Here is a 12,871-nt window from a genome sequence, read left to right on the forward strand (position 1 = left end):
TCTGGGGTAAGTCTCCAAATAGCACACATACACACAGCCACAGCCCCCCCACAACCTTTTACTGCAACTTTTTGACAGGTTCCACCTCTGCCCTGTACAGGACAATGTTGGTCAGATTATCTGGGGAAGGCGGTGAGGGATGAGGTGGTTTAGGGTACACTCCTCTGTAGAACTCCAGGGAAAGTGTAGGGAGAGAGAGGGCGGGAGGTCAGTCATCTGGAGACTGTGCCTGTTTAATCACTAAACAAAAGACGTGATCAATTTTGGAAACACATCTTTAATGTAATGTTTCTATTGGGACCTCGATCTCTTTCGGGTAATCCGATTTTCGGATAATTGGTATTCTGATAATCAGGGTTCCTTTATTCATAAATCACCCTGATCAACTTTGTTACGAACATCCTCAAAAGATAATAAAATGCTGGATGATGGAGATTTGAAACAAAAAACAGTGCTGGAGAAACTTAACAGGTCTGCCAGCATCTGTGAAGAGAGAAACAGAACAGAATATTGTCAAAAAATGCTGAGTTATCAAATGTGTTTTTCCTTTTGCAAATCCATGCTATGTACAATCAGATCATTTTTATCCATGTGTGTACTTAACCAAATGCTTTGATAGATCCTAGCATTTTTCTTACTCCTGATGTAAAATAGATGTGTAGTTCCCTGTCCTTTTTCTTTTTCTACTGCTTCTTTCTTAAATAGTGGGGTGATGTTTTGCAAGCTTCCAATGTGCAGGCATCACACCAGAATCTGTAGAACTTTTGATCACCATTGTACATACTGTCTCAGTAGCCACCACCTCTAACACCCTGGGATGTATGCTTTCTGATCCTGGGACCTAGTAGTGTTCTGTCCCTTCTTTATTAATAATTTTCTTGAAATCTTCATTTTTCTCTAGTTACTTGGAAATCTCATTCTGGGAAATCTCATATCTTCCTCAGTAAAAACAGACATAAAGTAATCTTATTGTAGAAAGTTAAATCACACAGTACACCCCAGTCCAACACCGGCATCTCCAAATCATGTCTATTAATGTAAATTGTGATTTTCCTAATCTGTAATAAAAATAGGTTCAGGTGTGATATAATTTTTAAGAAGAATCAGTGCTTAAAAGTACAAATGGTGCTACTTTGACAGTTTTGTTTTCATTAAAGTGAATTTAATTTTGCTGAAAAAGACACTTTGAAGCTTTCCATCTTGTATTCATCAGAACAATTGCACGAATGCCAAAATCCAAACCATAAGAACAACTTACGCTGCAGGAGAAATGGCATTGCTGAAAACATCAATGGAACATCGATGTGATTCTTCTTGGGGAATCTGACAGGCATTTGTTTTGTGGTTTGCAAGTGCAATTGGTTGAGTACTGTCTGTACTCTGCTAATTATGAGCATCCACAGGAGCATGTTATTGTTCATCTACTATTAGATATGATTCTGAATTGGCCAGTATTTGCTGAACAGCCCTGAGTGTACTAATTCTACCAGTGACCAATTTAAGGATTTAAATTTAATTTATTCCATCTCATTACATGGCTCATTGATGCTTCCTACATGGTGTGTCATTCAATATGCAAGGACGCATTACTTGTAAAACAAAAGGCTATATTTATGTTTTACACCTTTATTGAATTACTTGTTGGCCTTTTCTGACTGCAAACTCCATTACCTCTGCCTGACTTCATGTTAGCGTACAAATGCATAAAGAGTATTTCAAATTCCGTGTTACAAGGACATTAAAAGATTCCCTTTCTCTTTGTTCCACCTCATTCTGTAATCTTGAAAATTGAGTGAATTAAGAGAATTTCTGAATGTTATCTTGAAGGTTTTTATGCTCTTTGGCAGTAATTTAAGTCAGTAAATTCATAAATGTGGATCAATTATTTGACATCACTAGTAATATTCCTTTGATTTATGAATATTCAAACTCATTGTTTAAAAATACTAACCGCTATTTTCCTGTGATTTGTAAGGATGTTGTCAAAGCCATCGTTCAAAGTGGTGGTGTTAAACATTTGGTCACTATGGCAACAAGTGAGCATGTTATAATGCAGAATGAAGCTCTTGTTGCTTTGGGATTGATTGCTGCTCTGGAACTTGGTGAGTAGTGACTAAGTTGTAGGACTTACTTTAAGCAATTTGTTGCAACTTTGTTAGTTTTGTGGGAATAGAAAACATCAAGTCTGTTAAACATCACACAACAAATGACTATGCCTACGACTAGTAGCCGGTTTTGCAACTCATTGCTTTGACTACAGTGCCTGAGTTTTGTTGAACTACAGTTTCTAAAAAGTGGTGAGTATTTTGGACTTGGTGGGCTATTTTAATCAACTTAATTGTTCAAGTTTACAATTCTTATGGCAAAGAGTTGTACTGCTCAGAAATTAAACTTTTCCCTTCAGGTTTTTAGTTGAAATTAGGGGTAATTTTATTCTCAAATACATTTTTCTACAAATACTGAGAATTTTACTAAAAAAAATGTAAACCAAATCCTCCCCCTCACCTGACCAGAATTGTACAGTGTACCATTCATCTTTTATGAAGCAAGCATAAAGCAATAGTCGATGAATATAATGCACGAAGGATAGTGGCAACTGAAAGCAAATGCCAGTCATTCAAACTTGCTCTGCCTCCAACATGTACAGATTAGCTGTTTGAAGTAGTCACCGTTCCAAAGAACAAAGAAAATTACAGCACAGGAACAGGTCCTTCGGCCCTCCAAGTCTGCACCAATCCAGATCCTCTATGTAAACCTGTCACGTATTTTCCAAGGATCTGTATCCCTCTGCTCCCTGCCCATTCATGGATCTGTCTAGATACATCTTAACTGACGCTATTTATGCCTGCCTCTACCACCTCCGCTGGCAACGTGTTCCAGGCACCCACTACCCTCTGCATAAAGAACTTTTCATGCAAATCTCCCTTAAACATTTCCTCTGTCTCCTCTTGAATTCGTGACCCCTAGTAATTGAGTCTCCAACTCTGAGGGAAAAAAAACTTCTTGCTATCCACCCTGTCTATACCCCTCACGATTTTGTAGACCTCAGTCAGGTGCCCCCTCAACCTTCATCTTTCTAATGAAAATAAACCTAATCTACTCAACCTCTCATCATAGGTTGCGCCCTCCCTACCATACAACATCCTGGTGAACCACCTCTGCATCCTCTCCAAAGCATCCACATCCTTTTGGTAATGTGGCAACCAGAACTGTACACAGTATTTCAAATGTGGTCAAACTGAAGTCTTATACAATTGCAACATGACCTGCCAACTCTTCTGCTCAATACCCCATCTAACAAAGGAAAGCATGCCGTATGCCTTCTTGACCACTCTATCATCCCACATTGCCACCTTCAGGGAACAATGGACCTGAATACCCAGATCTCTCTGTACGTCAATTTTCCTCAGAGTTTTTCCATTTACCGTATAATTTGTTCTTGAATTGGATCTTCCAAAACGCACCACCTTGCATTTGTCCAGATTGAACTCCATCTGCCATTTCTCCATCCAACTCTCTAATCTACCTATATTCTGCTGCATTCTCTGACAGTCCCCTTCTCTATCTGCTACTTCACCAATCTTCGTTTCATCTACAAACTTGCTAAGACCACCTATACCTTCCTCCAGATCATTTATGTATACCTCAAACAGTGGTCCCATCACGGGTCTCTGTGGAACCCCATTGGTTACAGTTATCCATTTTGAGAAACTCCCTTCCACTACTACTGTTTCCTATTGCCCAGCTAGTTCTCTATCCATCTAGCTACTACACCCTGGACCCCATGCGACTTCACTTTCTCCGTTAGCCTACCATGGGGAACCTTATCAAACGCTTTACTAAAGTCCATGTATGTGATATCTACAGCCCTTCCCTCATCAATCAATTTTGTCATTTCCTCAAAGAGTTCTATTGAATTGGTAAGATATGACCACCTCTGCACAAAACCAAATGGGAATAGATCCTACCTCTCAGTATCTTCTCCAGCAGCTTCCCTACCACTGATGTTAGGCTCACCAGTCTAGAATTACTTGGATTATCCCTGCTACCCTTAAACAAGGGAACAACATTAGCAATTCTCTACTCCTCCAGGACCCCACCCATATTCAAAGATGCTGGAAAGATATTTTTAAGGCTCCAGCTATTTCCTATCTTGCTTCCCTCAGTAACCTGGGATAGATAACCCAGGACCTGGGGACTTGTCTGCCTTAATGTTATTTAGAATACCCAATTCTTCCTCCCTCCTTATGCCAGCTTGACCTAGAATAATCAAATATCTATGCCTAACCTCAACGTTCATCACATCCCTTTCCTCAGTGAATACCGATGCAAAGTAGTCATTAAGAATCTCACCCATTTTTCTCTGACTCCACTCATAACTTTCCTCCTTTGTCTTTGAGTGGGCCAGTCCTTTGTCTATTACGCTCTTGCTCCTTGTATACAAATGAAAGGCTTTGGGATTTTCCTTAACTCTGTTTCCTAAAGATATTTCATTACCCCTTTTAGCCATCTAAATTACTCATTTCAGATTGGTCCTACTTTCCCAATATTCTTCCAAAGCTTTGTCTGTTTCCGGTCACCTAGACCTGTTTGTATGTTTCCTTTTTCCTTTTAGCTAGTCTCCATTTCACCTGTCATCCATGGTTCCCTAATCTTGCCATTTCTATCCCTCATTTTCACAGGAACATGTCTGTCCTGCACCCTAATCAATACCAGTAATGCAACTTCTCCATCCCTTTTACCTCCCTCTAACCTGCCTAAAGCATCAATATCCTGGGATATTTAGATGCCAATAATGCCCTCCCCTCAACCAAGTCTCAGTAATAGCAATACCATCATACTCCCAGGTACTAATTAAAGCGCTAAGTTCATCTGCCTTAACTACTACACTTCTCACATTGAAACAAATGCACCTCAGACCACCTGCCCCTTTGTGTTCATCATCTACTTCCTACCTCCTCTTCCCCTTAGTCACCCTGACTTCACGATCTAGTTCCTTACAGGCTTTAGTTACTACCTCTTTACTGTCCACTAACCACCTCATTTGGTTCCCATTCCCCTGCCACATTAGTTTAAGTACTCTCCAACAGTGTTAGCAAAAGTACTCCAAGGACATTTGTTCCAGTCCGGCCCAGGTGTAGACCGTACAATTTGTAATAGTCCCACCTCCTCCAGAACCTGTCCCAATGTCCCAAAAATTTTAACCCCTCCCTGCTGTACCATCACTCAAGCCACGCATTCATCCTGCCTATTCTTTCATTTCTACTCTGGACAAATAGGACCTCTTCATGTAGCTCACGTAGGAGACAACAGTTCTCCCAGAATGCAGTGAAGTAAGTTTTCAAGACTCCCTTGCCAAGGAAATTTTGATCCAAGAAGTGCAACAGCTGTGCAATCAGAGAGCACACCAGGAAACGACAGATTCCAGTGCAGGTTTAGAGTTTCTCAAATTATTTATCTAGACTGCTCTTTTTGTTTTCAATTATTACCTTGCATTGTAGCTATCACTCAACAACAAGGTTTCTCAATTGCTTAGGAAGAACAAAGTAAACATTTGAATTTTGCAGTCTTTGTGTTTTAGTGTATTCTTATTCAAGAGGAAGGTTAGATTAGATTACATTAGATTGTAATTAAATGTCTTTGCGTCAGCTTTTGTGTGATTGATCAACTTAATTTGTTATTGTGGCAACTAACCCACTTGAGTATAAAACATTCTGGAGTAATCAATACGTACTGTTGTGATCCTGCCTAATAATGTGGGACAAGTCTGATGCCAGAGTGAGACCTGGCTTGATAAATTATGAATTTTAGTTCACCCTGATTCCACTTTTAAAGCTCCTTTAGTTGGCATGGCTATAATTGGTTTATTTTGAGCAAACCCCTGCATTCAAGCAATGTATTTCGTCAGTCAGATACTTTTCATGAGCCCCTTAAACTGCTAACACAGCTCACACTACAGTACTTAACATGGATGCATTAAACACCTCTTCCACAGCATTTGCTGAGAAATGTCCCTGAAGTTTTTCTTAATGATACTGAGCAACTCTATTTTTTGTCCTGACTGTTTTAGAGGCTAATAAACTACACTACAACTGACACAGACTTTGTTGGTCTCTGAATAACCTGCTTCACACTCGGGGGGCGGGGGGACCCGCACATTCACTGACCTTCTGGATAGTTATATCACCTTTTTGTTAAAATTATTCACTCCCGATAACATAGAACATTTCGTTGCTAAGCAACAAGCCATGTTTCTCTTTCCTACACTTGGTTCTAAATACTGAACAATTCTCTTGAGCATTGTTAAAAGCCTTATTTATATATATGTCAACAAATTTCGTGAAGAACATGCACAGCAATACATACTATCAATCTACAAGTAATTTTTACATTTCTATTGTTCAACATCTCTTCAGTTTTCAACCTTTCATTGGGGATCATTTTGCAAAGGTCATAAAAAACTTATACAGTATGTTTGAAAACTGGCATATTTGTGATAATATTTGACATTAAAGGTTAGGCACGGTATAAATTCTTTAATTGTCATTAAACTGATTACAAATTTATGCTAGTTACCATTTATACTACTATGCCACTCAAATATGTTTGACAGAAATGGTAACCACTGAATTTCCTTGGGTCAGATTGAGAAGCAATTTGGAGAGCTTTTCAGTGAGTTTATGCAGTTGTTTTGACAGACTGTAGTTTCTCCATATAAGCAAAAGAACAAGGGTGAAATGGGATTTTCTAAACCAAAATGCTTACTGATTAATTGAAGTGTTACATCTTTATAAATAATTAACACTTTTTAAATAAAGTGAACAGCTTCTGTCCTGTTAAAATGCTTTGCAGTGTTTCTCTGACAGCATCAGTGAGAACAATAACTTTCAACGTAGGAAATATGCTGGCACCTTAGGACAGTGCGTCAGTGCACCACATTGTACATTTCTCAGCAACAAACCCAAACAAGCAAACAAAACATGTCCAGAAACGCTAGCCACGCTCCCCTCCATTCAAAGACCTTCTGAAAATTACTGCCAGATTACCTAGACCCCTTGGCATCATGGTAGGCAACAAACCTACCAACACACTAAAACAGCAGATAACGAACTTGAAAGACCCTAGATAGACAACAAGCAAAACTAATGTCATTTACAAAATACCTTGCAAGGACTGTAACAAACACTATATTGGACAAACAGTCAGAAAATTAGCCACCAGGATAAATGAACATTGTGTATGACCCACCCTCACTAGTATCTTTACAAACAGATGAAGAAGGACAGCACTTCGATTGGGACAATGCATCCATTCAAGCCAAACAGAAACACGTGCAAGAATTCCTAGCAGCATAGTATTCCCACTGCAACTCTGTCAACAACACACTGACTTGGATCCCATTTATCACCCCTAGAGAAAAAGAACAGGAACTGACATCACCACAGGAAATTACATCACCAGCCCAAGGAAACCTAAGCAAATAAATAAAAAGTAGGCCATACCACCAGTGCTTCATCCAGAGACCCACTGATGTTACCTAGTATGTTAACAAAACATCTGAAAACGCACCTTCCAGCTCAGTGAGCAAATCCTACATCCAGCACTACATTGTTCTTTGATTTATGACATTGTAGTTGTACGGATTCTGAAACGAATTAGTCTAATGACTGATGCATTTACAAAGAAAATACCTAAACTATCATCAAACGCACCATTCCTTTAAGTATTCAGTAGCGGAATACTTAATTTTTGGATATTTAAAAAATATTAAATCAGATTGAACCCTTTTTCCACTGATTCAATTGAGCACACTCAACCAAATAACCCACTCATTGTAGACTTGAATAAAAGCAAAATACTACAGATTCTGGAAATAAATAGGATAATGTTGGTGAGAAAGATTATACATTATAGGTTTGAGTTCACTTCGGATAGCTGTGACCCAAGCTAATTCACAACACATTTTCAGTTTAGGACAATTAATGTGATCAAAAATGAAGTTTGAAATGATTTCTGTTTGTGTACATTAAAAATCATTGGGCATAGTATTTGCAAGGGAACATTTAGCTTGGCATTTAAGTACGGGTGAAGAGAAACCACTTCATGGAAATTGAGTCATATCTTTGTTCATTGGATATGATACACTTGAATTTATTTCTATATTCAGTTTTGATGAGCTTTTTGTTTGCACCCTTACTTAGGCACAGCTGAACAGGATCTGGAGAATGCTAAACTGGTGGAAATTCTGCACAAGCTGATTTCTGATGATTCCAGTGCACCTGAAATCAAGTACAACTCCATGATAATGATTTGCACCATAATGGGATCGGGTAAGAAATAATCCCTGTTAAATAACTCTGTACCATCTGCACTATTTGAAATTGTAGACCAAGTATCAGCAATATAGAAACAGACTATTTTAACCCTCCTCTCCATCTCACCCCATTGTCATAATTTTATTCCTTATTCCATGGTGCTGTTACCTAGCTTCCCCTTAAATCCATCTATACTAATCCTTGGTAGCAAGTTCCACATTCTCCTCTCTCTGGGTAAAATGTTTTGAATTCCTTACTTAATTTTAATGATCATTACCTGTGGTCTCTGGCCTGCAAATGAAAACATCTTTGTCCAGTTTATCAAACCTTTCTTATTGTTGGAGGCCTCTTCCCTTCTGTTACCAGACTTTTGAATGGACTTCTCATTAATTCTGATCGCTCCCCCTCTCTATGCACCTTCTCTATAGCTATAACACTGTATTCTGCACTCCAAACCTCCAACTCGGTGCCATCCTCCGAGCCTGTCCATCACTGCCCCTCTGACCTTCTCCCTCGCCTTCATCCACCTATTGCTTTCCCAGCCACCCCAAGGCTTATGCCCGAAACATGGATTCTCCTGCTCCCTGGATGCTGCCTGATCTGCTGTGCTTTTCCAGCACCACACTCTTGACTCTGATCTCCAGCATCTGTAGTCCTCACTTCCTCCTCCCTGTATTCTGCACTCTGTTCTGCTACCCGATGCACTTTGTACTGTATGATCGGCCTTATAGCACACACAACAACACTTTTTCACTATCTTGGTACACGTAACAATGACACATCAACCAATCTATTAATCCACAATATGAAAACAAAATACTGCAAATGCTGGATATATGCAGCAGTTTGGGCAGCATCTGAGCAGAGTGAAAGAAAGTTATCGACAAGACTCTTCAAAACTGAAACCTTGGGATTAATGCTGTTGAAAATGGACGAGAAGCAAAGGTCATGGAAAAGGAGATTGAGACCAAAGTGTATGGAATCCAAGAGAAAGGGAGTGGAAATGGTGGATAACAGTCGAGGCATAGATCCAGGTTAGGTGCTAATTGGCTGAAACCAAAGTCAAGGTCGAAAAACTAAGGTAGGAATATTATAATAGGAAACAAAGTTCATGATCTGCTGATATTAAATTCAGTGTTGAGCCTACAAGGTTGTAAAATGAATTGGTGTTCCTCCACCCTGTGTTAGGCTTCACTGGAACACTGCAGCTGGCTTAGAATAGAAATCTGAGCATCCGAACAGGATGGTATATTTTGAACCAGCAAGCAATCAGAGCATCAACACCTTGTTTATGGACTGAGCCGAGATGTTCCTCAAAGCGATAACCCACTCTGCATTTGGTCTCCCCAGTGTAGGGGAGACGTGCATGGCAGATGCAGTAGACTAGATTGAAAGAAGTACAAGTGTATACTGCTTCATCTGGAAGAGGGAGAAGGTATAAGACTAAGTATTACACATTCTGTGAATTTGTAGGAAGGTGCCATGATGGAGATGGGGGGATACTGCTGCAATAAGGTATTGAGGCTAATGGAGAAGTAGACCATGATATCAGGGAGGGAACAGTGTTTGCAAAATATTGAGGACCCAGTGTCTCATAGTGGTGTAATGCTTGACATGGCCGATGATCATGGAAGATAAATCCCTTCTTTGTCTTCTCTCTAACCATTATCATTCCCTTTGCCTTTTGTTCTATGCTATCTCAGAATTGTAGAATCCATACTATGTGGAAATAGGCCATTTGGCCCATTGAGTCTGCACCAACTGTCCAAACCTTTTGATTTCCATTCTCTTTTACTTTTCCCTCACCTAGCCTTCAGTTCTACATGGCCCTCCCTCCACTGACTTTATAGTATAAAACCCATGACATTTCCACTTCAGGTCCAAAGAAGAGACACTGGACTCAAAACATAGCTGCTTCTCGATTTGAGCCATCTCTGCCTTCACACTTCTGCGGGGAGAAAAGTCCCAGTCTATTCAGTCTTCCTGCTTTTGAATAAACAATGCAGTGCAGCATAGTCGAAAACATCTATGACACCCAGTGAGAACAAACAAGGCTGTTATCTTTATTTTACTTGTAATTTACTTATCATACATTTCAAATTCTGTTTAATGTTTTAACATTGTTTCCCTTCTGTTCTGTTTTATAAGTAAGATTTTGTGCCCAGGTATCTGTGCCTCAAATGGCGCTATAAGTCTTGTAAACGTTTCATTGTACTCATGTGAGTACGTGTGACAATAAACCAAATTCAATTCAAATTCTGAATGGCCAAATGCTGACATTAAAGTGCTAAGTATTTCTAATAATTTTCTTTATTCCTGCGTCTGGAGGTTTGTTTAGACTTGCAGTTCCCATCAGTGTCGTGGTAATAATCAGTTGAAAATTGCTTCAGCAAAATGGGGGTCATGAAAATACTGAATGTCAGTGATACTGATGGAAGCTACCTTGGAGAAATGACTGTGACAAAGCTGAATTACAATGTTCAGTTATAATTAGTGTTGCCTTGAAGATCTTGAAAGACCGTTATTAATTTTCTCGTTGCATTCTAGCTACTCCTCCTAACCTAATTTCTCCCATAATCATGTTGCTTGGTGACCGCTGACTCTTGTCAGTTGTAGCTCTTTTAGGGGTGAGGGGCAAGGAACTGGGAACTATCGAATGGTGTAAAAAGGATCAATAGTTCCATTTTGTTCAATCTGTTGAACGTGAATGATGATGGATATTGGCTCCTGAGTTTGTGACTGAAACAGCGTGGTCGATGATGACTCATCTTAGCAATTTTGACTATTTGAACAAATAATTATTGCTGATATTACTAATTGGTGTGCTACACCCATTTAAGCAAGTATTTACCCCATCACCATTCTGAAACAAATCCTTCAGTTCTATTTATTACTGCATTTACTAAATAGCCAAGACTGTTTTAGAATAGGAAACAAAATAAGGCAAGTACTTAGCCCAGTGTTAATTTTGTCCCCTCATTAGACTACTTTTAGTGAGCCTGGTGAAATCTTAACTGTATGCCATCTTAGTTAATTATTTCCTATGTGTTTCTCAAACTTCACAATCATGTGACATGCACCATTAGTGCAAGTATTTTTCAAGACAAGTCATTCTGCTTTGTTCAATGATGTTTGTAATATTCACCAGCTGTATTATAGCTTCTCTTTTCCCTTTGTTCTCACTACATGCTATTTCTGCTGTTTTTTAATTGTCAGTGTGTGCTAAAATGACATGGATCCAGACTGTCATCATTCCAGTCTTATAAATACAAAATTCAATAATAGTGATGAATGTGCAAAGCTGATGTGACGTTTATATGATTAGCGATGTTTTATTTGTTAACTTTGTGATTTGTGAAGTTGCTACTAGTGAATGTATCATTACAACTGGAAGTTTAATATTAATCTGACTTATGTCACTCATTTTTCACTGTCATTTTGCATATTTATACTTGTTATAAGCAAGATTTTTTATTTTTCAGAACTACTTAGAAAAGAAGCACAAAATATGCCATTCAAGGAGGTCGTGTCAAAGCTTCGCCGCCATGAGAATAAGCTTGTAGCCCAGCAGGCATTAGTGACGGAGCAAAGACTGATTATTGAAAGCTGAGATTTGTTCCCCATTACCTGTTCTTTAGTGTCTTGTCACTGGATCACCTTTGTCTGCTGTGAAATGCTCATGCGGTACCCTTGCTTCTCACCTATCGTGCATGAATTAGATTGGTCCTGTCTTGACAAACAAAAAGCTGGGACCAGGTACTTCCAGCTGTAAGCTGTGGTTTTAAACAAAAAAACTTAGCCATTTGTCATCCCATGTCCACGTAATGTCCCTTTAAATGCCTGAAGCAATATGGTAGAGCTTGCATGGTGTAGTAAAATAACAATGTGGCAATGTTTATAGAAAAAATAATGCACACCTCCCATACAGCTGCCCCATTTGCATTTTGTACAGAACTGTAAAGCTATCAGCTGGAGAGGATGCAGAAATTAAACCTGGGTTTTCCTTTTAGATTCAGATATTGAAGCTTGCTCCATTCTTAACGCTTCCAAAAGCCCCACAAAACAACAATGGAAAAAGAAACTAGCGTGCATCATCAGTCCTTCCAGGTGTCCAGATGTTGGCTGTTAATTATGTAAAATTGTGGTACCTAGAATTAATAAATTAAATCTAGAGTTCTGAGCGGTGTTCTGTTGTGTTTTAAAAGCAGGATTTATTGAGTGGTGTGAATTCCACTTACTCCTAGTGAACTGTATTGCCTTGCCATGAATTTTGTTCATATTTCCCCTGCACAAACAGGGCCTTTACAATTACTCTCATTTAGTAATTTGCAGTAACATCATATCTTTTGTCTTAAATTTGGCTCAAAGAAGCTGAAAATAGGAGTAGGCCATTCACCCAGTCCAGTCCGCTATACCATTTGATATGATTGTGACTGATTATCCATCTCAGCAACCTGTTCTTGCTTTCTCCCCATGCCCTATGATCCCTTTAGTCCTAAGAACTGTCTGACTCCCTTTTTGTGGTAGAGAATTCCACAGGCTCACTGCTGTCTAAC

At 39.2% G+C, this 12,871-nt stretch overlaps 1 protein-coding gene across 7 annotated transcripts in view; it reads left to right on the top strand.

Moving 5' to 3' along the window:
* Positions 1–12,492, top strand: part of rap1gds1 (RAP1, GTP-GDP dissociation stimulator 1) — a 94,928-nt gene extending 82,436 nt beyond the window's left edge. For all 7 annotated transcript variants that reach the window (XM_043674441.1, XM_043674442.1, XM_043674439.1 and 4 more), the window contains 3 exons: positions 1,976–2,102; positions 8,202–8,330; positions 11,798–12,492. In XM_043674441.1, the coding sequence (XP_043530376.1) occupies positions 1,976–2,102; positions 8,202–8,330; positions 11,798–11,925 (384 nt within the window). In that variant the 3' untranslated portion in view covers positions 11,926–12,492. The remainder of the gene's footprint in view (positions 1–1,975; positions 2,103–8,201; positions 8,331–11,797) is intronic.
* The last annotated feature ends 379 nt before the right edge of the window (positions 12,493–12,871 follow it).

This window comes from Chiloscyllium plagiosum, chromosome 32, assembly GCF_004010195.1.
Source record: "Chiloscyllium plagiosum isolate BGI_BamShark_2017 chromosome 32, ASM401019v2, whole genome shotgun sequence".
Classification (NCBI taxonomy): domain Eukaryota; kingdom Metazoa; phylum Chordata; class Chondrichthyes; order Orectolobiformes; family Hemiscylliidae; genus Chiloscyllium; species Chiloscyllium plagiosum.